The 20,042-nt window shown below is 50.4% G+C and overlaps 1 protein-coding gene across 2 annotated transcripts in view; it reads right to left on the reverse strand.

The window, feature by feature from the left end:
• VSTM4 (V-set and transmembrane domain containing 4) overlaps positions 1 to 16,938 on the reverse strand; it is an 86,783-nt gene extending 69,845 nt beyond the window's left edge. For both annotated transcript variants that reach the window (XM_004286390.3, XM_049697090.1), the window contains exons 1-2: positions 16,817 to 16,938; positions 8,605 to 9,003 (exon numbers count right to left, since the gene is read on the reverse strand). In XM_004286390.3, coding sequence (XP_004286438.1) covers positions 8,605 to 9,003; positions 16,817 to 16,871 — 454 coding nt within the window. In that variant the 5' untranslated portion in view covers positions 16,872 to 16,938. The remainder of the gene's footprint in view (positions 1 to 8,604; positions 9,004 to 16,816) is intronic.
• Positions 16,939 to 20,042: the final 3,104 nt, after the last annotated feature.

A 20,042-nucleotide genomic window follows, 5' to 3' on the forward strand; every position in this document is an offset into this window, starting at 1 on the left:
GAGGAATAGGAGGTGAAGAACACAGCTTTCAAGAAAGTTGTTTTCAAAAAAGCAGACTGTCTATAAGGGCTGATGCGTCTCCCCAAGTGGCCGACTCAAACTTGGAAACTACAGAGAATCTGAGTCAGAGAGACCTTCCTCCAATGATTCTCTAATATTCCACACCCTCTGTCCCTGCTGAACACATTGCCTTAGAACGCATCACTATGCTTTACTCATTTCTCCGGTTCATTGTCCGCCTCCCCCGGCAGAAGGGAAGTTCCATGCGGGCTGGAATTGCATCTGTTTCCACTTCCCAGAATCCTTCTTGGCCCATGACGGGTCCTAGTTAAGTTGAGCGCACAAATGAATGGAATGAATACGATGCTGTATTGGTGGATCAAGGTCTCCCAAGAAAGCTTGGTGCTGGGACAAACTTATATTGTGGAAGGCTGGGAAGAAAGCCCAGGGCAGGGGACCCTGGCCTACCCAGCACCTTCCTTCCCATGGAAGACCTGTCTCAGAAGCAGGGGGAACACACTAGCTCACCAGGCCTTCAGGGCCGACTTCTCTGCAGCGCTCTAACTTTGGAGCTGCATGCTTTGGGTCTGTCGTGATTTACTTTACGGCCTCTGAGTTCTTAGTTTCTAACAGAATGGAAGCCGGAAGCCCAGAAACCTTAAGCATAAGATGATTAAGCTCTTTTGAGTTGAAAGGAGAGGGGCAGAAGTTTAAGGCCCTGGACCTTGCATGTAGACCTTACTAATGTGCACCCAGGGGGTGTAGAAAGCTGGAAAGCGGACACACCCTACCTCAGTTTCCTCAGGCAGCATTCTGCACACATCAATGGGAAAGGAAAATCTCCAAGGACCAGAAGAGGCTGGGGATATGAAATATGCACAAGAAGAGACCCTTAAATAAAATAAAGAGGAGTCAACACTTTTGCTCCAAATTCAAAAATTAATATAGTCAGTTCACTGGCCCTTCTTATTCAATCATCAGATGGTTTCCCAAGGAAAAAACTAAATGTAGCTGTGTCCCCACTATTTATAACTGGGTCAGTGTTCTCAAGAAAGGCAACTACAGCCCAGAGAGACACAGAGAACTTCTCTGTTTCTGCTTTCAGAAGTTTGCCTATTGCTTCCTTTTCCCCTTGCCCTTCCAAGACTCAGGCCAAAGGCAGTCTCTCTTGGGGCCTGGACAAAGCCATATATGTGACTAGGACCTCTGAGTGACTTGCACTGATGGAGCAGCTGATGAGAAACGGAAAAGCTCCAGCTTTGTCTATTTTAAGCCACTCTTTCCTTTGCATTCACTCTAAGACAAATTCTACAAAACAAAGCAAAAAAGCAAACGAAAAACCATGTTAAACAGACTTCCCATTGTGACAAGGCAGTTAGATAAGAACTTCACATTCTGAGACGGAATCAGCTGCAGAATACAAAGGCCATGTGTATGTCCCCACATAGCGGTTAGGAAATACTAAACCTTAGGGCTTGGTAACGGGCCCTCTCCAGACACAACCCCAGGGTAGATCTATATATTACTCTCTTGCTACCACCTTCCACTCCTTGTTGCCATTAATTAAAATGGCATTATACCAAAGAGTTTGGATCACTCATCAGTCCTTCATCTAAAAATTTCGTGACAGAGCCCTTCTGTGTACCATGCACTGTGTCAGGCACGTGGGTGCATTTAAGAAGAATCTGGCAGGGTCCCTGGAGTCCAGGTCCCCGGGCAGGGCCACCACGCCAAGCTTTCCTCTTATCACTGCCCACCTTAGCCCTTACCAATCACAAACATGCATCCAACTCCGCTAAGTTATTTGCAAATCCCTCTTCTCCTTCATCCATACCTTTGCTCCAGCTGTTTCATCTCCTGACATGGCACGGCCCATAGTCGTCACATCCCTCCTCACCCTGTGGTCCCAGCGGAATGCCACATCCTCCAGATGGCCTTCTCCTATTCCCCAAAGAATGTAACCTTGTCTTCCGCTGACTCCCCCGTACCTGCTTCACCCTCTTGTATGGCCGTTTCATACTCTCTTTCTATTAGCTTTGTCGATAATGTCTACCAAACCTATACCCATATTGACATATGTCTCCTCCTCCAGATTGTGAGGCTGGGGACCCCAGAGGGAGGGGAACAAACCTCCCCACGCGTAACTCTCTTTGGGCAAAGCACAGGGACCACAGGCTCATAAACTGGGGCTTCATACATGGTGCTGAGCTTAAATTCCAATCTCTTAAACTCTTCCAAGAACATGGCAGTCGCAAGGAGCGTAGATACAATGAAGAAGTGTTTGAAGTGGTGTTTAAATTACACTCCAGTTGTCAATTTGTTCCTTTTGAGTATAGGACCTGTTGACACTTTAAACATCATGATGTGAGCTTGCTTAATTAAGCAGTAGCACTAAATGTTTCATTAATCTCATTCCTAATTATCTGTTCCACGTTTCTGGAGAAAAAGGAATTCTTTAATTTCTGCCACTGAAACTTGAAATATCGGTTCCCTGTGGTGGTACTTTCAGATCCAATTATTAAATTCCCTCTAATATTTGGGGTTAAATAGATAAGAAATTATATTATAATTTCATCTTTGCCCCCAAATACTTTTTAGGGTAAACAGAGGTTTCTATTTGCTTTGTCCACTCCTAACATTTAAAGCTCACTTATATAATCTGAAGTCAAAGAACAATTTGGCTTGTTAAAATATGTTGTTTGGGGTTAGACTGAAATACTGTTTAAATTGCAGCAGACAGCCCTTGCAAATTGCTTCTCTTATTAGCATTTTCACCGTTGATGAAAACATCTCCACCTGAAAAGATGGAGATTCGGTTCTGCTCAGAACATCAGACTGCTTCTGAGTCAGTGGGTGGCAGAACTGTGCTGAAAAGCCATTGAGGATAATTTTGTACGAGGCCTGGGGAATGGGGAATCCAAGCGGTTGTACCCCTAAGACAAGAAGCTTAAAATGAATGACAATGTCACTCTTGAGAACCCCGGGGGGCTCACACTCCCTGGTGCCAAGGGCGCATGTGGTACCCTCAAGCAAAGCACCAAACTGGCCATGTCAGAGCTCAGCAACTGTTAGGGACATGTGGCACCCAGGACCGTGCCGCAGCCTGCCCTTGACCGGGAGCCCCAGGGACTCTCAGGCTTCATCCCGGAAATCCTCCTGAAGAAAATCCAGGCTTAGGAACTGGTCCAACCTCCCATTCCCACACCCACGCCAGGGCCGTCCTTGCGCTTAGAACTCTCCAGGGTCTGTGTGTCCTGGGAGGGACCAGGCCACATCAGTGCCTGAGGAGGACAGGTATGGGGGGTCACAGGGACATCAAGCAGGATGGAGAAGGCACAAAGGTAGGGAGACCCCCAAAGCTTGGGGAGCAGAGACAGCAAAGGGAGGTCAAGGGATTACTAAAGAAAGCGGGCACAAAACACAACGGGCAAGTGCCTGGACACGGGAACGTGGAGCAGACAGGGTGAAGGGCATGTGGAGAGGCAACAAGACCTGCCCGTACCAGCTCAGGGAAGACGGCGGGCTTAATTTAAACTGCACGCCTGGGCATAGCAAGTACCAGTCAGCACTGAGTGCAGAGAACAAACGCAGGGTCAGACACTACCTCTGTGTCTACAGGGACAGAGTAAAGCGAACTTCAGAAAGTATCACAATTTGCCAAAAAATTGACCACAAGTAGCTATCGGACTGCTTCTGAAATAATGAAAGTGCTTTTGCACCTATAGGAGAGATGCTGGCCCCCTAAAATAGCAAGCTTCAACTCGATTCGAAAGTGATACTGGAATTTACCCCAAAGAGAACAGCTTGTCTTCACGTCTAGGGACGTGTTATGCTCTCAGGACGTGTTAGGACAGAAATCCTTTTTTATGTTGTTGGACCCAACTACTTAAAAAGCAAAGCTGTTAGTTATTTCTTTTGGCCTAAAGGAACCAAGAACATTTGGAAAACTCTGCACTAGTCTATCTATGAAGCCTCCAGCTCAGAAAACCTTGAACAGCCCAAGCATAAATAAGGCACCCCTTCGAGAGAGACCCCGCTGAGCAGCTTCGTCTCCCTGTTGGAAACTACCCCGAACCCCTGCTCGTGCCCTTTACTTCCATCCTGACTTCCCTGTTCCACCAGCTCCAGCCTTGCTCAGCCTGCTCAGCGTTAGGGACAGGGCACTCAGGACCTGACCTCCCCAAAGTCTTGGGTTCGGGCAGGGCAGGCCCACGCAGTTCACTTCCTCCTCTCTCACCTACAGCGAGACCCAACCCTGCATCTCACCTGCTCATGATAAATGAGGCAGAAGCTGTTACCTAGAGATGACTGTCACCAGAAAGGAGGACACAGGGCTCACCAGGCTGCCAGGCTGCCAAGGCCAAGGCGCCTCATTCCTGCCTGGAACACCGTGCACCTCTAGATTTCCCAACGATTGACTTTTTGCACTCCTGGGAAGCAGCTGCTACATCTTCGCTCTGCAGCGCTGCCCTCCTACTGAAAACACCTTGCCTTTTCCAGACCACCAGGGGGCTGGCCCAGAGCAGCCCGTTCCAAACGCCAAGTCTGCTGCCCCGAATACTGGTGTTTCCCAGGGCTTCACCCTTGGCCCCTGCCCCTTGGGGATCCCCTTGGGGATCTTACCCACCCCCATGGTTTCACCTGCCTGACTCAGAATCAGTTGTCACTGCCCAGATCAGATGGGCGCTTCAGCTCTGCATTTCTGCGTGCTTACTGGACATCAGTGCAGGATGGCCTCCAGCCAACCTCACTCTCAATTCCCCTGTGGCCAGCTTCATCTCTTATGTTCCCTTTGTCAGCCGTGGGCACCATCCTGCACACAGTGAGTGAGACTCCTGGCTATCATCCCAAAGCTTTCTCCCTTACTTGCACCCAGTTATTCAAAACTTCTTATTTGACCTCCAACGTCTCTCCATTCCTACTGCCAAACTTTGCAACATTTCAAGCCTGGGAAAATACAAAAGACTCTGCCTCTTCACCCTGTAGTCTGATTCCCCCAAATCCATGTCCCAAGCAGCCAACAGAGGGGTCTGTCAAGACTTTAAACGCTTCTCAGGGTTTCCAAGGACTAAAGCAGAGATTCCCCAAAATGCCTGATGATAAATCAACTAGACTGGATGTTAAATATTAAAATTCCAACCCAGACCTAATAGACTAGAATCTCCAGGGCAGATGCTTGGGAATCCGCATGTTAACAATGGCCCTGGAGATTCTTATCATTAGGCAAGGTTGAGAATACTGGCCCACAAAATCAAGTGTAAATTCCTTAATATTCAGTACAGGCCCCTCCACTATCAGCCCTGCCTGCCTCCCCTCGTTACCCACTGCTGGCCCGACCCTCTAGTTCAGGCTCCAGCAGTCCTGACCCACGGCTGTAGGGCCCTCCATCCGCTGTTTTACCGTCCGCTCTGGCTCCCTGCCCCACGTAAACAGCCAGTGTCCGCTCAAGCACTGCCCCCTGCCTCATCCTTAGGGGCCTTCCTGTGCGTGTGCGCAGTGCTCCATGCACACCTTTACCGCTGCACCTGACTCCATGACATCGTATCTGTTTCTGTATCTGCCACCCTCTAAACAGATCCGCCCCTGTGTCCCCAAGTGTCCAGCAGAGCAGATGCACCATAAAATAAATGCCCACTGAGTGAGAGATGAATGAATCTACCGAGCACTGCAGAACACTGTAGTCCATATTATTTTCCAATGTGATGTGTTCGCTGAGCCCAGCAAGGCTCCCCCAGCTGAACTGATCGTCTCTCTGAAGGCTGCCACTCATTTCCTCATCATGTTTGCTACTCTGCTCTAGATTGAATCTATCTTTCTGAAAGTGAGGTTCCCCAAACGGACGGTGTAGTCCACATTAGTGTCTCCCCAGCACAGTACACATGACACAACCAACTTCATTCTCAGGGACACCAGGCCAACTTACTGTATGCAGATGGAAATAACACAGGCTGTTCCTGCTGCCATATCACCCTGCAGATGCGCATCTAATTCACCACCGACATCACCAAAGTCCCTTCACAGAGAGCCTCCCGTTGACTCTCCAACACTGCCTGTGATTCGTTTTCCCCAAATGTATCACTCTGCCATTTTCCAAACTGAATCTCATTCTGGTATTTCCTGCTCGTATTTCTTACCTCCCTGGATTCCCTTTTCATTATGTTTTACTCCTTGCTGATGTTAAGAACGTCCCAATTTTGTACTTTCTGTAAAGTTCATTAAGGTGATGTGTGCCCGCTTTTCAATGTCATTGATAAAACAATTAAATGAAATCAAACCTAACATCAACCCTCCTGGAAACCGCTCCAGAGGGTTCCAACACCATGTGTCACTTAGGGCTTTTGGATCCACGTTCTCTGCAGGCAGGGCTTCTGGCTCAGTGAAATGGTCACATGGCATAAGCAACTGAAGAAACTGTGTAACATTCCTTGCCTTTCCTTCCAGCTCTGTGTGATAAAAATGACACTAAGTTCACGTGGTATGACAGGTTCTCTAAAATAAGCCAAGTGTGACTCCACTGTCACCCAGAGGATCACACATTTTCATTCTTCATTATTCATCATATCGTTTCGTACCAACAACACTGAAGTCAGGAGCTCTCCCCACCCACGATCTCATACATATGCGGTTTCCAGACAAACCCCAATTTACTACTTCCCCATTCTTCAAAATCCCCAATTCTCCATCATATTTTAATAATTTGCACAGTTAAAACATAAAATGGCAACTTATGCTTTGTCCCAAATTAATATAGCCAATATTTTTTTAGCCCCATACTTTCAGAGGTGTCTTCAGGAAAAAAGTCATGACAAATTTATTTATTAACATAGTTTTTTTCCCCAATAATTGCTACTTTTTTTTTTTTTTCACCACACACACACATGCTCAAGGACTTACTCTGATTTGGGGGAAACTCAAAAACACACAGAGTAAAATAAAGCAAGTAACACTGCAATTATGGGGGCAAATTGTTATTTGGTCTGTTCTGAAATTTCTGTTCCAGTTTCTCATTTTGCATGACGCTGGTAAAGCACTCTGCAAGCACGTGGCTAACGAGCTGGACTTCGTCAGGAGCCAGCATGTCGGGGACCAGCAGGGATGTGACAGGCTGCAGTTTACACACAATTCCCTGGACACGCCTTGTAACTCCACCCCTTCCTCTTCCACTCATAAGAGCAAATCAAAGTACCGAGAAGTGGGGAAAAGAGATTAGGTCCACTGAAGTCTTAAGAACCACCTCAGGTTTTTGCAGCACGTACCCAAATAAATGTTCTAGAAGGAACCCAGCTTCATTCACTGAAAGTAGACGCACATGAAATAACGGACTGGATGACGGCACTCACTTGAATGTAGGAAATCCTTTTATCTATTCTTACTGGCAGAGCGGTCGTCACTGCCGAGAGATTTACTACACGGTTCCGGAATACACCCAGACATAAAAATTAAAAGGGCAGATATAAGACCTTATGTTTCAGAGCCAAGTGATATCCAGAGTGGATTCCCTCCTTAGCCTGTGGTCATCCGATGTACTCTTCTATTTTCTGTGCCAAAATACATATTTATATTAATAGTCATTTGTTTTCCTGAATTAATTTGCTTAAGGAGAAAAAGCGCACAACATTTCAGATGATATATCATTCCGTGCTTAACAACATTAAAATAAGCAGACTCCAAAGACAAATGAAGTTGGACTATCCATGTAAATGATTTACTTTAACATATAGGATATTAAAAATGCCTATTCACAACTGAGTTTGATCCCTTCGACAACATCACTAATGCCTTTAATATCATATGACACGTATACAACAAAAGTAGATTCTTTTTCACACTTGGCATCATCAGCTTTACTCTGTGATTCTCTTGATCGTCTACCAGACCAAATTCAGGTTCCAAGCACTCAAAGATGTAATTTTAGTACACAGTAGCCGGTCTTATTAAAATTGTGAGAGGCGTCTTCTTGAATAGAACATCAGTGGCAAAAAATGATAGCCCTCAAATATGGCACTGGGTAGCTAAGACATTCCGGAACGCGGCCCACGCCTCCTCTCTGTCTCCAGGAAGGGAGGACCACCTCTGGTCCCTTGCCCACTTTTGGATGAATTTCTCAGTGAGCTGTTGCCGGAGGCTTGGATCAGTTCCTCTGGGCGATGGGTCAGAGCCACGGAGGCTGCCCTGCTCTGAAGCCTGGCAACTCACATCAGGCATCAGAACCTCCCAATGCGGGCCTCCTCCCATAGGTGCCCGGCACCCTGCCAGGTAAAGAGATCAAGGCTGTGCAGACCTGAGCTGGAGGCAAAGAACACAGCCAGACCAATCTTTCAGCTGCAAAACAGGTTTTGGCCAGGGGTGGGTTGGGTGGCATGGGGCCAGACACTTGCCCCTTTCTGTTCAGCCTTCCACGCCTATAATACAAGTCAGCCACAGCAACCATGTAAAGATCTATCCTCATTCCCAGGCCTGCCTCATATGGCTTGGCCCTTAGAGGCCAAAAAGATGTGTTCTAGCTCAGCACAGCCGTCCTGGAGGCCACTGCCTGGCCAGCTGGAGGGAGGCCCACTGACCTGTCACCCTCCCACTCTCCCCAGAGAGTGGATGCACCCTTACCTCTCATTTCTGTCGCCGAGGAGCCGTTGGACCAAGCTGTCCACTTATTCCTGTGCTTGCTGATTTCCTGGACTTTGCAGACATAATGCCCTTGATCGGCTGGCCGGAGGGTCAAGACAGAGAGGGTGTAGAGCACCCCGCGCCGCTCCTCAAGGAGGCGCAGCCTCTGACGGTAGGCGCTGCGGCTGAAATTCCCATAGTACTGCACCACCCGGAGCTTGGTCATCTTAACCATCAGGGCCTCCTGGGAGTCCGGGCGCGCGAAGAACCAGCGCACGGCCAGCAAGCTGTCCTTCCGCCTCTTCTGGGAGACGTGGCAGAGAAGAGTAGCATTTTCCCCCTCCAGGTAGTCAACCACAGGCCCCGGGGACACGGTGACATTGAGGGCCCCACAGACCTCTGCAGAGAAAAAAGGAAAGAAGAAAATGAGGAAGGCCACCACCTTTCCCCAGGTGAACACACATGGCGTCTTCTCTCCAGGAGCCAGGTTGGTCTGCATGGCCAGAGAGGTGGGCCATCCCCATCCCCTCTATGCTCTCTCCGCCTTCTCGAAAGAGCCCTCCTTGGGGTGTGGAGTGTGCCTCTGTGGGCACCCATGTCCTCATCTATGAGATGATCCCAGCCAAGCGGGATGCCATGGACCACCTGGCCCAGATGTATTTCTTTTTATTTTAATTACCTGCTGACATTTAAAATTCAGGAGATATCATATAAAGATTTGGATTTGGGGAAGCTCTTAAAAATTTCCAGCTCACATCCAATTTCCCCTCCCCACCTGCCTCCCAAGGCCTGCTTCCATCAGTTTCATCACCTCCCTGAGTGGAAAATGCTGCAGCCCCTTTCCCTGTCTCAGGTATTTCAACTGTAACCAAGGCAGATTATCAGTACCGGTCAGGCGGGTGTTAAACCTGTACCAGGGAGCTGGAATGACAGGGGTGTCTCAGTTTCTTGCTCCGAGTCTCTTAGGACCAGGATCCACGGTCAAGGAGTTGAAGTGCAAGAATAAAGAATGAATGAGCCCAGGAGCAGGGAGGGGTGCCAGACTCTCCCAGCAACCCAAAAGATGCTCCAGGATTCCAGGCCCAGGCCGCTACTTCCTGTCCTTTGGCTTCTTAGTTAGGGCTGCCCCTCCTAGCCGCCATTCTGCCCCAAGCTGACTTCTGAGAGTGCCACTCCCTGGCCACCCAAGATCATCCAGCCTCGCTGCCCTCACAGAGGCCTCCTCCCAGGAGACGCGCTGCATGGCGTCTGCAAGGATTGTGCAGTGCGGCGGTGCAGCCCCGGAGCTCACGGTCGGGGGAGCCTCCGCCTGGCAGGCAGAGCCCAGAAAGGGACAGGAGGTCCAGAGCTTCCTTCTGTCCAAGCTGGGCTGTCCTCTCACCAGGTCCCACATCGTCACCCCTGCGCTGCCCAGCACACGACTCCAGGAAGCACCATTCCCTGCCCACTCCAGTGCTCGAGCAGGTGCCCCCAAGGTCATCCCAAATTACAAATGGGCCCCAAACACCACCTTCTGGTCACATGAAGGGACTTGGGCCCTGATGGCAGAGTCACCCAAAGCTTGGAACTCTGGTCAGTGCTGCAGGTAAGCAAGGAGGAAGGATGAAAAAGAAAGCAAAGGTTTGGACCTTCTACTGCGAAGAGGCTGTGAGTCAACAAGGTGAGGCCCTGTGTGTGTTGGGGTGGGGGTTACTGGGGGGAGTGTGACCTACAAAGCATCCTTCATTGTAAAAACCCAGGCAATAAGCTCATCCTTACGTACGGTTTCCGTTATTGATTTAATAAACTAAACACCTTGAGAGATATGACCTGAGGGTCAATTTCATTTCATTTTCTTTCTCATCTCTTAAAAGCCAGGCCACCAGGACACTCCAGGATACTCCAAGATCCTTAACTTAATCACACCCATGAAGCACCTTTGGCCACATAAGGTGACATTCATTGTTCCAGGGATGAGGACGCAGACATCTTTGGGGGTCATCATCCAACTCACTGCACTGTGATAGTCTTTTGTCACCATAAAAAAAAAAAAAATGATGGAAGTGAATTCAGAAGAAAAAGATTGATGCTTGGCTGGACTCAGCTCTTTGTGGACAAGAACAAGGTCTTCTAGGTCTACAGTGACAAAGGACAAAGCCGCCCAGGGAGATACTCGGGGAATGCAGATCAACAGGTAACCAAAGAAGGCACACGCTTCCGAGTAACAATCTCACTGTCCACACAAGTCACTCACGCAGGACAAAAAGAGGAGCAACTGCCCTTACCGTCTCCCCGCACCTCACCCACCCGGCCCCCACCCTGCCCACACACCATGTTAAATTAGTCCAAAAGCATTTTCCCCGAATGCCAGGATCCAGGCTGAAGTTCACACGGGTCCCACAGCAGGAGTTCCCTGGTGAGTGGCCACACAGCCGGAAACACCAGGCTGACCCCACTCCGCTAGCTGCCCGGGGGTTCAGCAGGCCGAGAGCAGCAGAGATGGAGCAGCTGGCTTCCAGAACTGAAGTCCCGCTCTGCCCGCCCCCGAGGGCTCCCCACTGGAGACAAGGAGAAGGCAGGAAATTGAAACAATATGGATGGGATGAGAGCACAGCCAGGACCCCACACCCTAGTCTCCTCCTATCAATGCTGCATGAAGGAGGGATTATTTATAGTGACTGAAACCAGGAGAACGTGCCAAGTGCTCCAGTCCCCATGAGAGGCCAGATTCCATCCTACAGGCGAACTAGTAACTCTTCCTCTTCTGCAGCTCAGGCCGAGTCAGCAGCTCCCAGGAAAGGGGACGGACTGAACTATCTTCCCCAGAAGAACCCTCGTTCTTTCTTTACTGGTGTGCCTCTCTGCCTTCAGTTAGCCCCATACTCTCTTACAAATGGCCCAGGCACATTTCTCCCACTGAAGTGCAAGACCCTTGTTACGGGCTGAACGGCGTCCCCTGCAAATTCCTATACTGAAGCCCGAATCCCCAGAACCTCTGAATGGGGCTGTATTGGAGAGAAAGCCTTTAGAGAGATGACTAAGTTAAAATGAGGCCCATAGGGTGTACCCCAATCCAACATGCCTGGTGTCCTTGTAATGAGGGGAGATTAGGACGCAGACACAGACAGAGGAAAGACCATGTGAAGACATAGGGAGAAGACAGCCCTCTATAGGCCAAGTAAAGAGACCTCAGAAGACACCAACCCTGCAGACACGTTGACCTCAGACTTCTGGCCTCCAGAACTGGGAGAAACAAAATTCTGTTGTTGAAGCCCCCTGTCTGTGGCACTTTGTGATAGCAGCCTTGCTCTCAGGAAGGTTCATTTCAGGCCTAGTCCTACCACCAGCCCGAATATTTACACCCACTTTCAATGAGAGCGTATGGGGCTGGGACTGAAACGATGATGCTCACAGGCTCCTCGGCCGCATTAAGCTTTGCTAGAAGACACAGGCTCTCAGGTTGTGTGGATCCCTGTGCCTGCAACGACCTTTCTCAGAAAGCTGGTGCCCCAGCTAATGCCCTCCCCTTGACACTGGAAATGACTACCTTAAGCCCAGGGAACACAACTCGGCTCTCAGGCACGCAGCTGTGAGAAGTGGCATTGCTTGAGGGAGGGGAGAAACTGCAGATAGAGGACCCAGTGCTTGGCCAATGTTAGCTGAGCTGGATGTTTAAATACTAGGAGAGAGCATCACACAGCTTCTGCCCCATAGCAGTCATTAGGCTGCAGAGGGGCCAAGAGGCAGGCAGTGGAGGCAGGCTGACTAGAGTGTGGGGCCGGGGATGGGGGTTCAGGCCTTTCCCTTCTGGGTCTCCACACCTTGCAGGGCAGAGGGGCAAGGCAAGCAAACTACAAGACAGGGGAGGTGGGGTGTCACTAGACCCTCTGACACCAGGTAAGGTAAGGGAGCAGCCAGGGGCAGGGCAGAGTCTCCTCTCTCCCGGCCAAGGAGGGAGAAGCATCGAAGTCATTCTAGGCTGGAGAATTTAATTTCTTGCTTTCTGACCCTGCATTGCAGGGAAAGGAGGTAGGAGGTAGATCCCCTGCCCCCATCCCCTGGCCACCTCCACATTCAGTGCTCCGCTTCCTCCAGCTTACACCCCAGCTTATGCTTTGTTCACTTAATCACTCAACAAATAGTTGCTGAGAACTGCCATGTGCCAGACACTGGGAGAAGAAGACACATCCCTAACCTCGCAGAGCTGAGAGTCCAGTGGGCTAGGCACTGGTCATCAGGAAAAAGACACAGGAGAATGTGACTACAAACAGCAACACATGCTACAGAGAAAACGTGTGGGGCTTATGAAAATCAGGGTGAGAGACTTCCCTGGTGGCGCAGTGGTTAAGAATCCGCCTGTCAATGCAGGGAACACGGGTTAGAGCCCTGGTCGGGGAAGATCCCACATGCCGCGGAGCAACTAAGCCTGTGTGCCACAACTACTGAGCCTGTGCTCTAGAGCCCGCGTGCCACAACTACTGAAGCCCACGTGCCTAGAGCCCACGCTCTGCAACAAGCGAAGCCACCGCAATGAGAAGCCCGCACACCACAACGAAGAGTAGCCCCTGCTGGCCGCAACTAGAGAAAGCCAGTGTGAAGCAACAAAGACCCAAAGAAGCAAAAAATAAATAAATAAATTTATTAAAAAAAAAAAATCAGGGTGAGATTCTGATCTCTGCGTGTCAGGGAGGAAAGAGACCCTGGAGAGGTGACCCTGAGCTGAAGGCTGAGGTAGAATTCATGACATAAATTCAGGGCAGCAGTGAAGAATGATCTTCCTAGAAGACGATTCTACCTGTGCAAAGGCCCTGAGGCAGGAGGAACATGGTGCAGTGTCCTCCAGTGAAGGGCACCACACCATCGCCCAGGCAGCCACCTGTGTTTGCAGACTGACCTCAGGAGGGTCCGTTGCACCTCAGTCAGGGCCCCCAAGACCAGTTCTTAAAGGAGGAATATAACAACATGGGCAGGAAAGAGACTGACCCAAAACAGAGGGTTGGGATTCCTGCTGCAGAGAACCATATTCCTTCAACAAGCACGTGCTCCATGACTTGGTAGGTGGGTGTGCCCGCCCCACCGTGGGCTGGGCGCTAGGACGCTCAAGGCCCAGAGCCTTCCCAGTGGTGTAGCGGGGCTATAGGCAGAGAGCCAGGGGTTGGAATCCAGCAAAGCCGGGCTGGAACCCTGGTTCTATTAGGAGTGAGGCCCTCAGAGCCTCAGTTTCCTCATCTCAAAAATAGGAAGATGATGCCTTGTGTGGTGGGTATAAGGCTCCAACAAGAAAGCACCTTGAAAATATCGATAAAATTTACACTCCCTGAGGGCGCAACAGGTGGGGATAACAGAAAGTGACACGCACAGTGACCTGTAAGCAGGATAGGCTTCTTGTGGGTATGATCTGCAGTCACACACGGCCCTATGCTTGGAGGGCCCCCACTTGATTTAATCTCTGCTGTTGCTGTCTTAAAAGCTTAAGAATTTTTAAATGAGGGGCCCCGCATTTCCATTTTGCACTGGATCCCACAAATTATGTAGCTGGTTCTGCCTATAAGTGACCACTAAGTTCCTGTGGATAAAATTTATGGGGTCTAATCCTCTTGATCCCATTTGGATAATGTTGTGAAAAGGACTAAAGCTCACAAAACAGCCTAAAAGGACATCAGTGTGGCCCAACAGTACACAACCAACTCATGTAGTACTCAACCTCCCCCTCTCCCTCCGTCCCTCTCTCTCTTCCTCTCACACTCATCATGAAGTGAGAAATAGCAACTTACAGGTGCAGGGGAGTATAGAACTTCTAACAAAAACAAGGCACCTGCCTCACCTAGGACACAGAGGTAGCAAGGCTGGGGCCCCTCTGTTCCAACCTGGCTAGAGATGTGCTAGTGGCTCCGTGCTCCACACTTCTTCTCTGTCCTGAACAGACTGCCCCCCATCCTTTCAGGGAGCCAGGAGCTCCTGGCTCCCTGAATGCAAATTGTGTGTTCCAGTTGGCAGTGCAAATCTCATTCTTATTAAAAGGACAGTCTGAATTCATGACAAATAAATCTCTGAAAGAAATACAATTGTATTACTTAAAAACCCATGGCATTAGAAGCCGGTATTTACCGAGCACCAAGCAGAGACTCAGTCTATAGAGTAGGTAATGTGTTCATATTAAGGCGGCCACCTTAAAATAGCTCTCAACCAGGACAAACACATGGCCTTGACCAAAGATGAACGCTAACATTTGCTGGGTGTGAACTCTAGGCCAAGTACTGTTCTACTGTAGATGTATTTTCTCAATTTATCCTCATAGTATGTTTATCCCCATTTTTACAGACAAGAGGGCTGAGGCCCAGAGAGGCTAAGCCACTTACACAGGCTCACACAGAACATGGCAGAGCTGGAATTAGCACCTAGGCCATCTGGCATCAGAGACAACACTCACTCACCAATCTGGACCACAGCACGGCTTTTAGTAAATATTTGCCCCTCACTTTGCTTTTCTGTAAAATGATAGGTGGGACTAGGTAACCCCTAAGGTCCCGCTTCTCCCCACAATGGAGAGGCAGAAAAGTGTACCAGGTAAGAGTCCAGACTTAGGTATAAAGTGGTTCTGCCAGGCTCTCTCTTGAGGGGGAATATGATGAGGGATTGTTGGTGAAAAATTTAGAAAAGAGACGGGCACACATGAGTGCTGCACTAGCAAGGGCTGTCATCATTACACAGCCTTAGGCACAGCCAGGGTGGACTCTAACGGTTCTCTAATTCCAGCTCTCTAGGCTCCTGAGGTCTCCTGGAAACATGAGAATGTCTTTGACCCCCAAAAAGCCCCTCTCTGGGGACACCCTCTCTGACAGCACCTGCAATTAAGAAGGTGGTCATGGAGCACAGGCGACAAAGATCCCTGTGTCCCCTGTATCTCACTGGCTGCTGGCCACTAGAGCTGCCCTGGCCCAACCATCTCAGTCAAACCTCCAGTAACCGTCAGCCAAGACAGTGACAACTGTGAAAGGAACGTTTTCCACAGGGCCGATTTCAAGTTCACTGGAAACTCCACTGCACTGGTAGCCAGGGGACAATGGGTAAATTTCTTCCCACTGTGATCCAAGTTCCTCCCCCCTAAAACTCTGGTCTATGCTGGCTCAAATGCCAGCTCCACCATTTGGTAGCTGGGCCACCCTTGGAAAATTACTTAACTCTACGCATCAGCCCCCTTACTTACAAAACACCAGCAACACAGCCTAGCCAGGCCTCCTGCGTTCAAATCCCAGTTCTACCACGTATAAGCCTTGTCAAGCAAGTCAACGCATAGACCTGGCCTCAGTTTCCTTATCTATAAAATGGGGGTAATAATAATAGCACCTCCCTCAGAGGCAAGCTTAACTGAGTTAATGTTTGCAAAGCACTTGGATATATATATTTACTCTCGTCATTATTACTTTTGGGCACTGTCATGATTATATGAGATAACTGTAGCTCCCAATGGACACCCAGAAAATGTGAGTGCCATCGATATATTTATTATTACTATTATTCTAGCCAGCACAGCCCTTTCAGCCTTGAGAAATAAGGAGAGAAAATTCTTCGGCAAATTAGAAGTGGGAGCAGAAACCCCAAATGAAAGCTAGCAATGCGGGTGGGGGCTGCCCTAAAGCACGGTGGTTTGGAAAAGGGTAAAGGGCCCGCGGCTCCAGGCAGCCGCGGATCCCCTATCTCCCCAGGCCTGGTCATCATGAAACGCCCGCGAACAAGTCCTCAGACCCCGACCGCCAGCGGCGCAGATCCGGCCCCTTCGGACCGGGTCCTCCGAGGAACTCTCCGAAGAGAGTTAAAGGGAAGTTTCTGCCCACGCTAACCTGCCAACAGCTGTCGGTGCTGCCTGTTGGGAAGAAAACAGAAAACAAACCAAAACTAGGGCTCGCACGGTTCTGCTCGCATCTTCCACTTGGAGGCCTGGCCCCTGGAAGGGAACCGGGCTGCGGAGGGTCTCCGCGGAGCGCTGGGGTCCCGGCCGGGCGGGGAGCGAGGAAGGGGCGCAGCATCCCCGACCCTTGGGAGGCGCCGCTGTGCTCCACCGCCTGGCCAACCAGACCCGGGCCCACGGACGCCGACGGGGACCGGGAGGGGACAGCCCAGAGGCGGCAGGGCCTCCCGGCCAGGCCCAAGCCCCGAGCCCCGGGCTCCCCGGCGCCGGCCGCCCTCGCCCCACCCGAGGGGTCACCGAGGCGCCCGGTCCCAACGCGCTTACCCGGGGCCGGAGCCCGCGCCAGCAGCACGGCCGCCGCCAGCGCCAGGAGCCGCATCTCCCCGCCGCGCCCGGCGCTGTGACGCGGGAGCAGCGCCGCCGCCCGCCCGCCACCACAACCAACCCCCACCCGCCCCCCCACACACCGACCCCACCGCCGCGCAGCCCGCCCCGCGCCCGCCCCCGGCTCGGCCCCGGCCCCCGCCCCCGCCCCTCGGGCCGCCTGCCCCCGCCGGGCCAAAGCTTCTGGGCGCCCCGAGCGGCGGAGGCGCGGGCCGCCGCCAGCGATCCTCTCTGTGATCTGTGGGCGGCTCATTTCACCACCCCCCTTTCACAGATGTGAAAACTGAGGTTCTGAGAGGCGATGGCTCAGACACAGGACATACTAGATGCAATGACATTGGAGGTCACTTTGCATTACAGGCCAGTTATTGCTAAGGGGAGGGTGTCTTGGAGGTTGGGAAGAGGGTGGGGGGCGACTCCCAAATTCGGGGGCTTCCCTGACCTAAGGCTAATCTGCTGCCCAGGGAACCTCCTGCAGTCGCTCCACAGAGACCTTTGGGAGCCAAGGAGCAGCTGAATTTGGATGCGGGTGGGAGGGTATCAGGGACGGAGACGCTTGGAAAATTGAGAAGGTCCACACAGATAAGTTCAGAGTGTGTGGACACTATAAACAGTAATGGCTGCTTAGGGTGCCCTCAGCCACAGACCTGGGCTAGATACTTTGCACCATGTCACTAAATCCCGACACTGTGAGACCCTGGGACAGCTTTTCAATCTCCATGTGCCTCAGTTTCCTCCACCTGTACAATGGGAAAATTGGCATGTCCCTCATTGGATGTTGAAGATCAAGTAAGACATTTCCAGTTACGGCACTGCACCTGGCCCCTGGCCTGTGAATGTCACCTATCTTTACTCTTATTATTACAGATAAGGAAGCAGAGGCAGAGAGATGAAAGGGCTGATCCTTGCCAGGATGTGATGACAAGGCCATTCAGCCCAGATTACTCTGAGCCAATGGTCTTTTCACCATGCTTCTAAGTTTGAGCCTGACTGATGTGCTAATCCAGCATCTCTACAGCAAAGAAAGTGTATATTAGGTATGTTTTGTGCGTGTCTGTCAGGGGAGGGCTTTGTGGGGTTCCAGAAAAGGTGGGGCCTAATTGGGACTGGGGTCCCTGGAAGAGGAAGAGAACATGGCACCCTCTCCTTCTCTCTAAAAGCAGTGAATGGGGATGGGGAAGGCGTGGAGACAGAGGTGGTGCTGCCCACTGGTACTCAGCCCCAGGGCACGTCCCAGAGGAGACGTCCACCCTGCAGCCCAGGCCAGTGGGTGTACAGCCCTTGTGATCTCTCCAAATGCCAGGAACTCCCAGGGGGCCAGGGGCTCCCTAGGGCTCTTCTAGCTGGAGATCCTCACAAGGAGCAGGGCCCTACAGGGACTGGGCTGACTGTCCAGACAGTCTGACTGGAGGGAGCAGCCCCACCTCTCACCACCAGGTGGGTGATGGAACTGGGGAGCCAACGGGGAACTGGCTGCAAGGCTGCTGGGTCTGATGCCAAGGACAAGAAGTGAGAGCAAGAACGGATGTCGAACTGGGTCCTACAGCCCAGGAATGCACACATTTCTGGATTTCTGGGAGACTTCCAGACCAGAGCTTGGAATCCACTTTGCATGTGTGAGCAACTAAGCCTCACACCCCATCCCTGTGAGGTCCCAGGCTCCAATTTATGGGTTAGTAAGCTCAGGCTCAAAGAGGACTGGAGACCTGTCCAGGGCTCTTGGGCCACAGAGTATCTGGACGGGGAACTTGGATTCTGACTATGGAAGACAGCGCTTGGTGAGACAGGGGAGAGGATGCCAGAGGAGAAGCGCTGGTTCTGAAAGTCAACCAACATCCCACCCTGGGTACCACTTGTGGGTCCTTGGGCAACACAACCTCTCTGAACCTCATTGTCCACATGTAAAATGGCATGTCAGCATGACTGCACGTGGGTAGGGCGCTAAGGAAGTGGCAGGACTGTTTGGTGTCCTCCATGACTTCCCACCTCAACCTTTGTGCTTGCTATTTACTCCTCATTGGTGGAAAGTAGAAAGGGCCCTTTACACAGGTCAGTCACATTTAAAGGAGCCAATTTTTGCTTTGGTCGTTGTATCACTTTTTTTTTAAGTTTTTTTTTTTTTTTTTTTTTGGATATGGACCCTTTTTTTAGTCTTTATTGAATTTGTTACAATATTGCTTCTGTTTTATGTTTTGTTTTTTTGGCCGCATGAGGCGCCTGTGGGATCTTAGCTCCCCAACCTGGGATTGAACCCACACCCCTTGCATTGGAAGGTGAAGTCTTAACCACTGGACAACCAGGGAAGTCCCCCATTGTATCATTTCTGAATATCGTTCTCTCCTCACAGAACTGAGCAGATATTCCACTCAGCATTAGTCTTAAATGCCCACCCTTTGCCTCGGTTTCTCTTTGCCAGAATTGATGCTGTGCTGGAGATTTAGGGGCTGGAAAGTGCTTTTCTTGCAGTTCTGCGATACGTAACGTTGTTCTCTCTTCAGCTGTGTGCTCTCTCAGTACTTTTCAGCTTCCCAAATAATCTACCAGACCATCTTGATAAGACCTTTGCTGCATGACCCGGGAACCACATCCAGTCTCCTGGGCAGACACCGCCAGTGACCCAGATGAGATGCAGTATTTCCGTTGTTCTGGACTACAATAGCAAAGACCTTCCAGATACTGACCTTCACGCTGCTGCCTGCTCACTCGCTTACAACCTTAGGACAATTTGAAAATCCTCCACCAACTTATTTGTCCAACCCATGGCTCCATCAGGTCTATGTTCTAAATTAGAAGAATAATACAATCCAATTATTTTTTTAAGTTATCTCTTCTAAAAATCCCTCCTGTCTGGAGTTTCTAGACGAGCATTCAGACTGTTTTGAAGTTGATCCAGGTCCCGGTGGACACTAAGCTATGCGGAGGCCCTACTCAACTAATCCTGATTCTATCGGTCACCACTGAAAGAATCTTAGAAATCCAAATTCCCTCAAAATAAATGTGTTCTGCGATCACATGGCAGGCTGGGGAGTGGAGGTCTCCTTTTCCTCTTCCATTATTCAGTTGTTTACTAAAACCTCGTCTGAGATGAAAGAAGAGGGCACAGTTTTTTAATCAGCTTGATTTTGTGTATAGCAAGTATATTCCTAAACTAAAAGCACCAAAGAAA

Source organism: Orcinus orca, chromosome 14 (assembly GCF_937001465.1).
Source record: "Orcinus orca chromosome 14, mOrcOrc1.1, whole genome shotgun sequence".
Classification (NCBI taxonomy): domain Eukaryota; kingdom Metazoa; phylum Chordata; class Mammalia; order Artiodactyla; family Delphinidae; genus Orcinus; species Orcinus orca.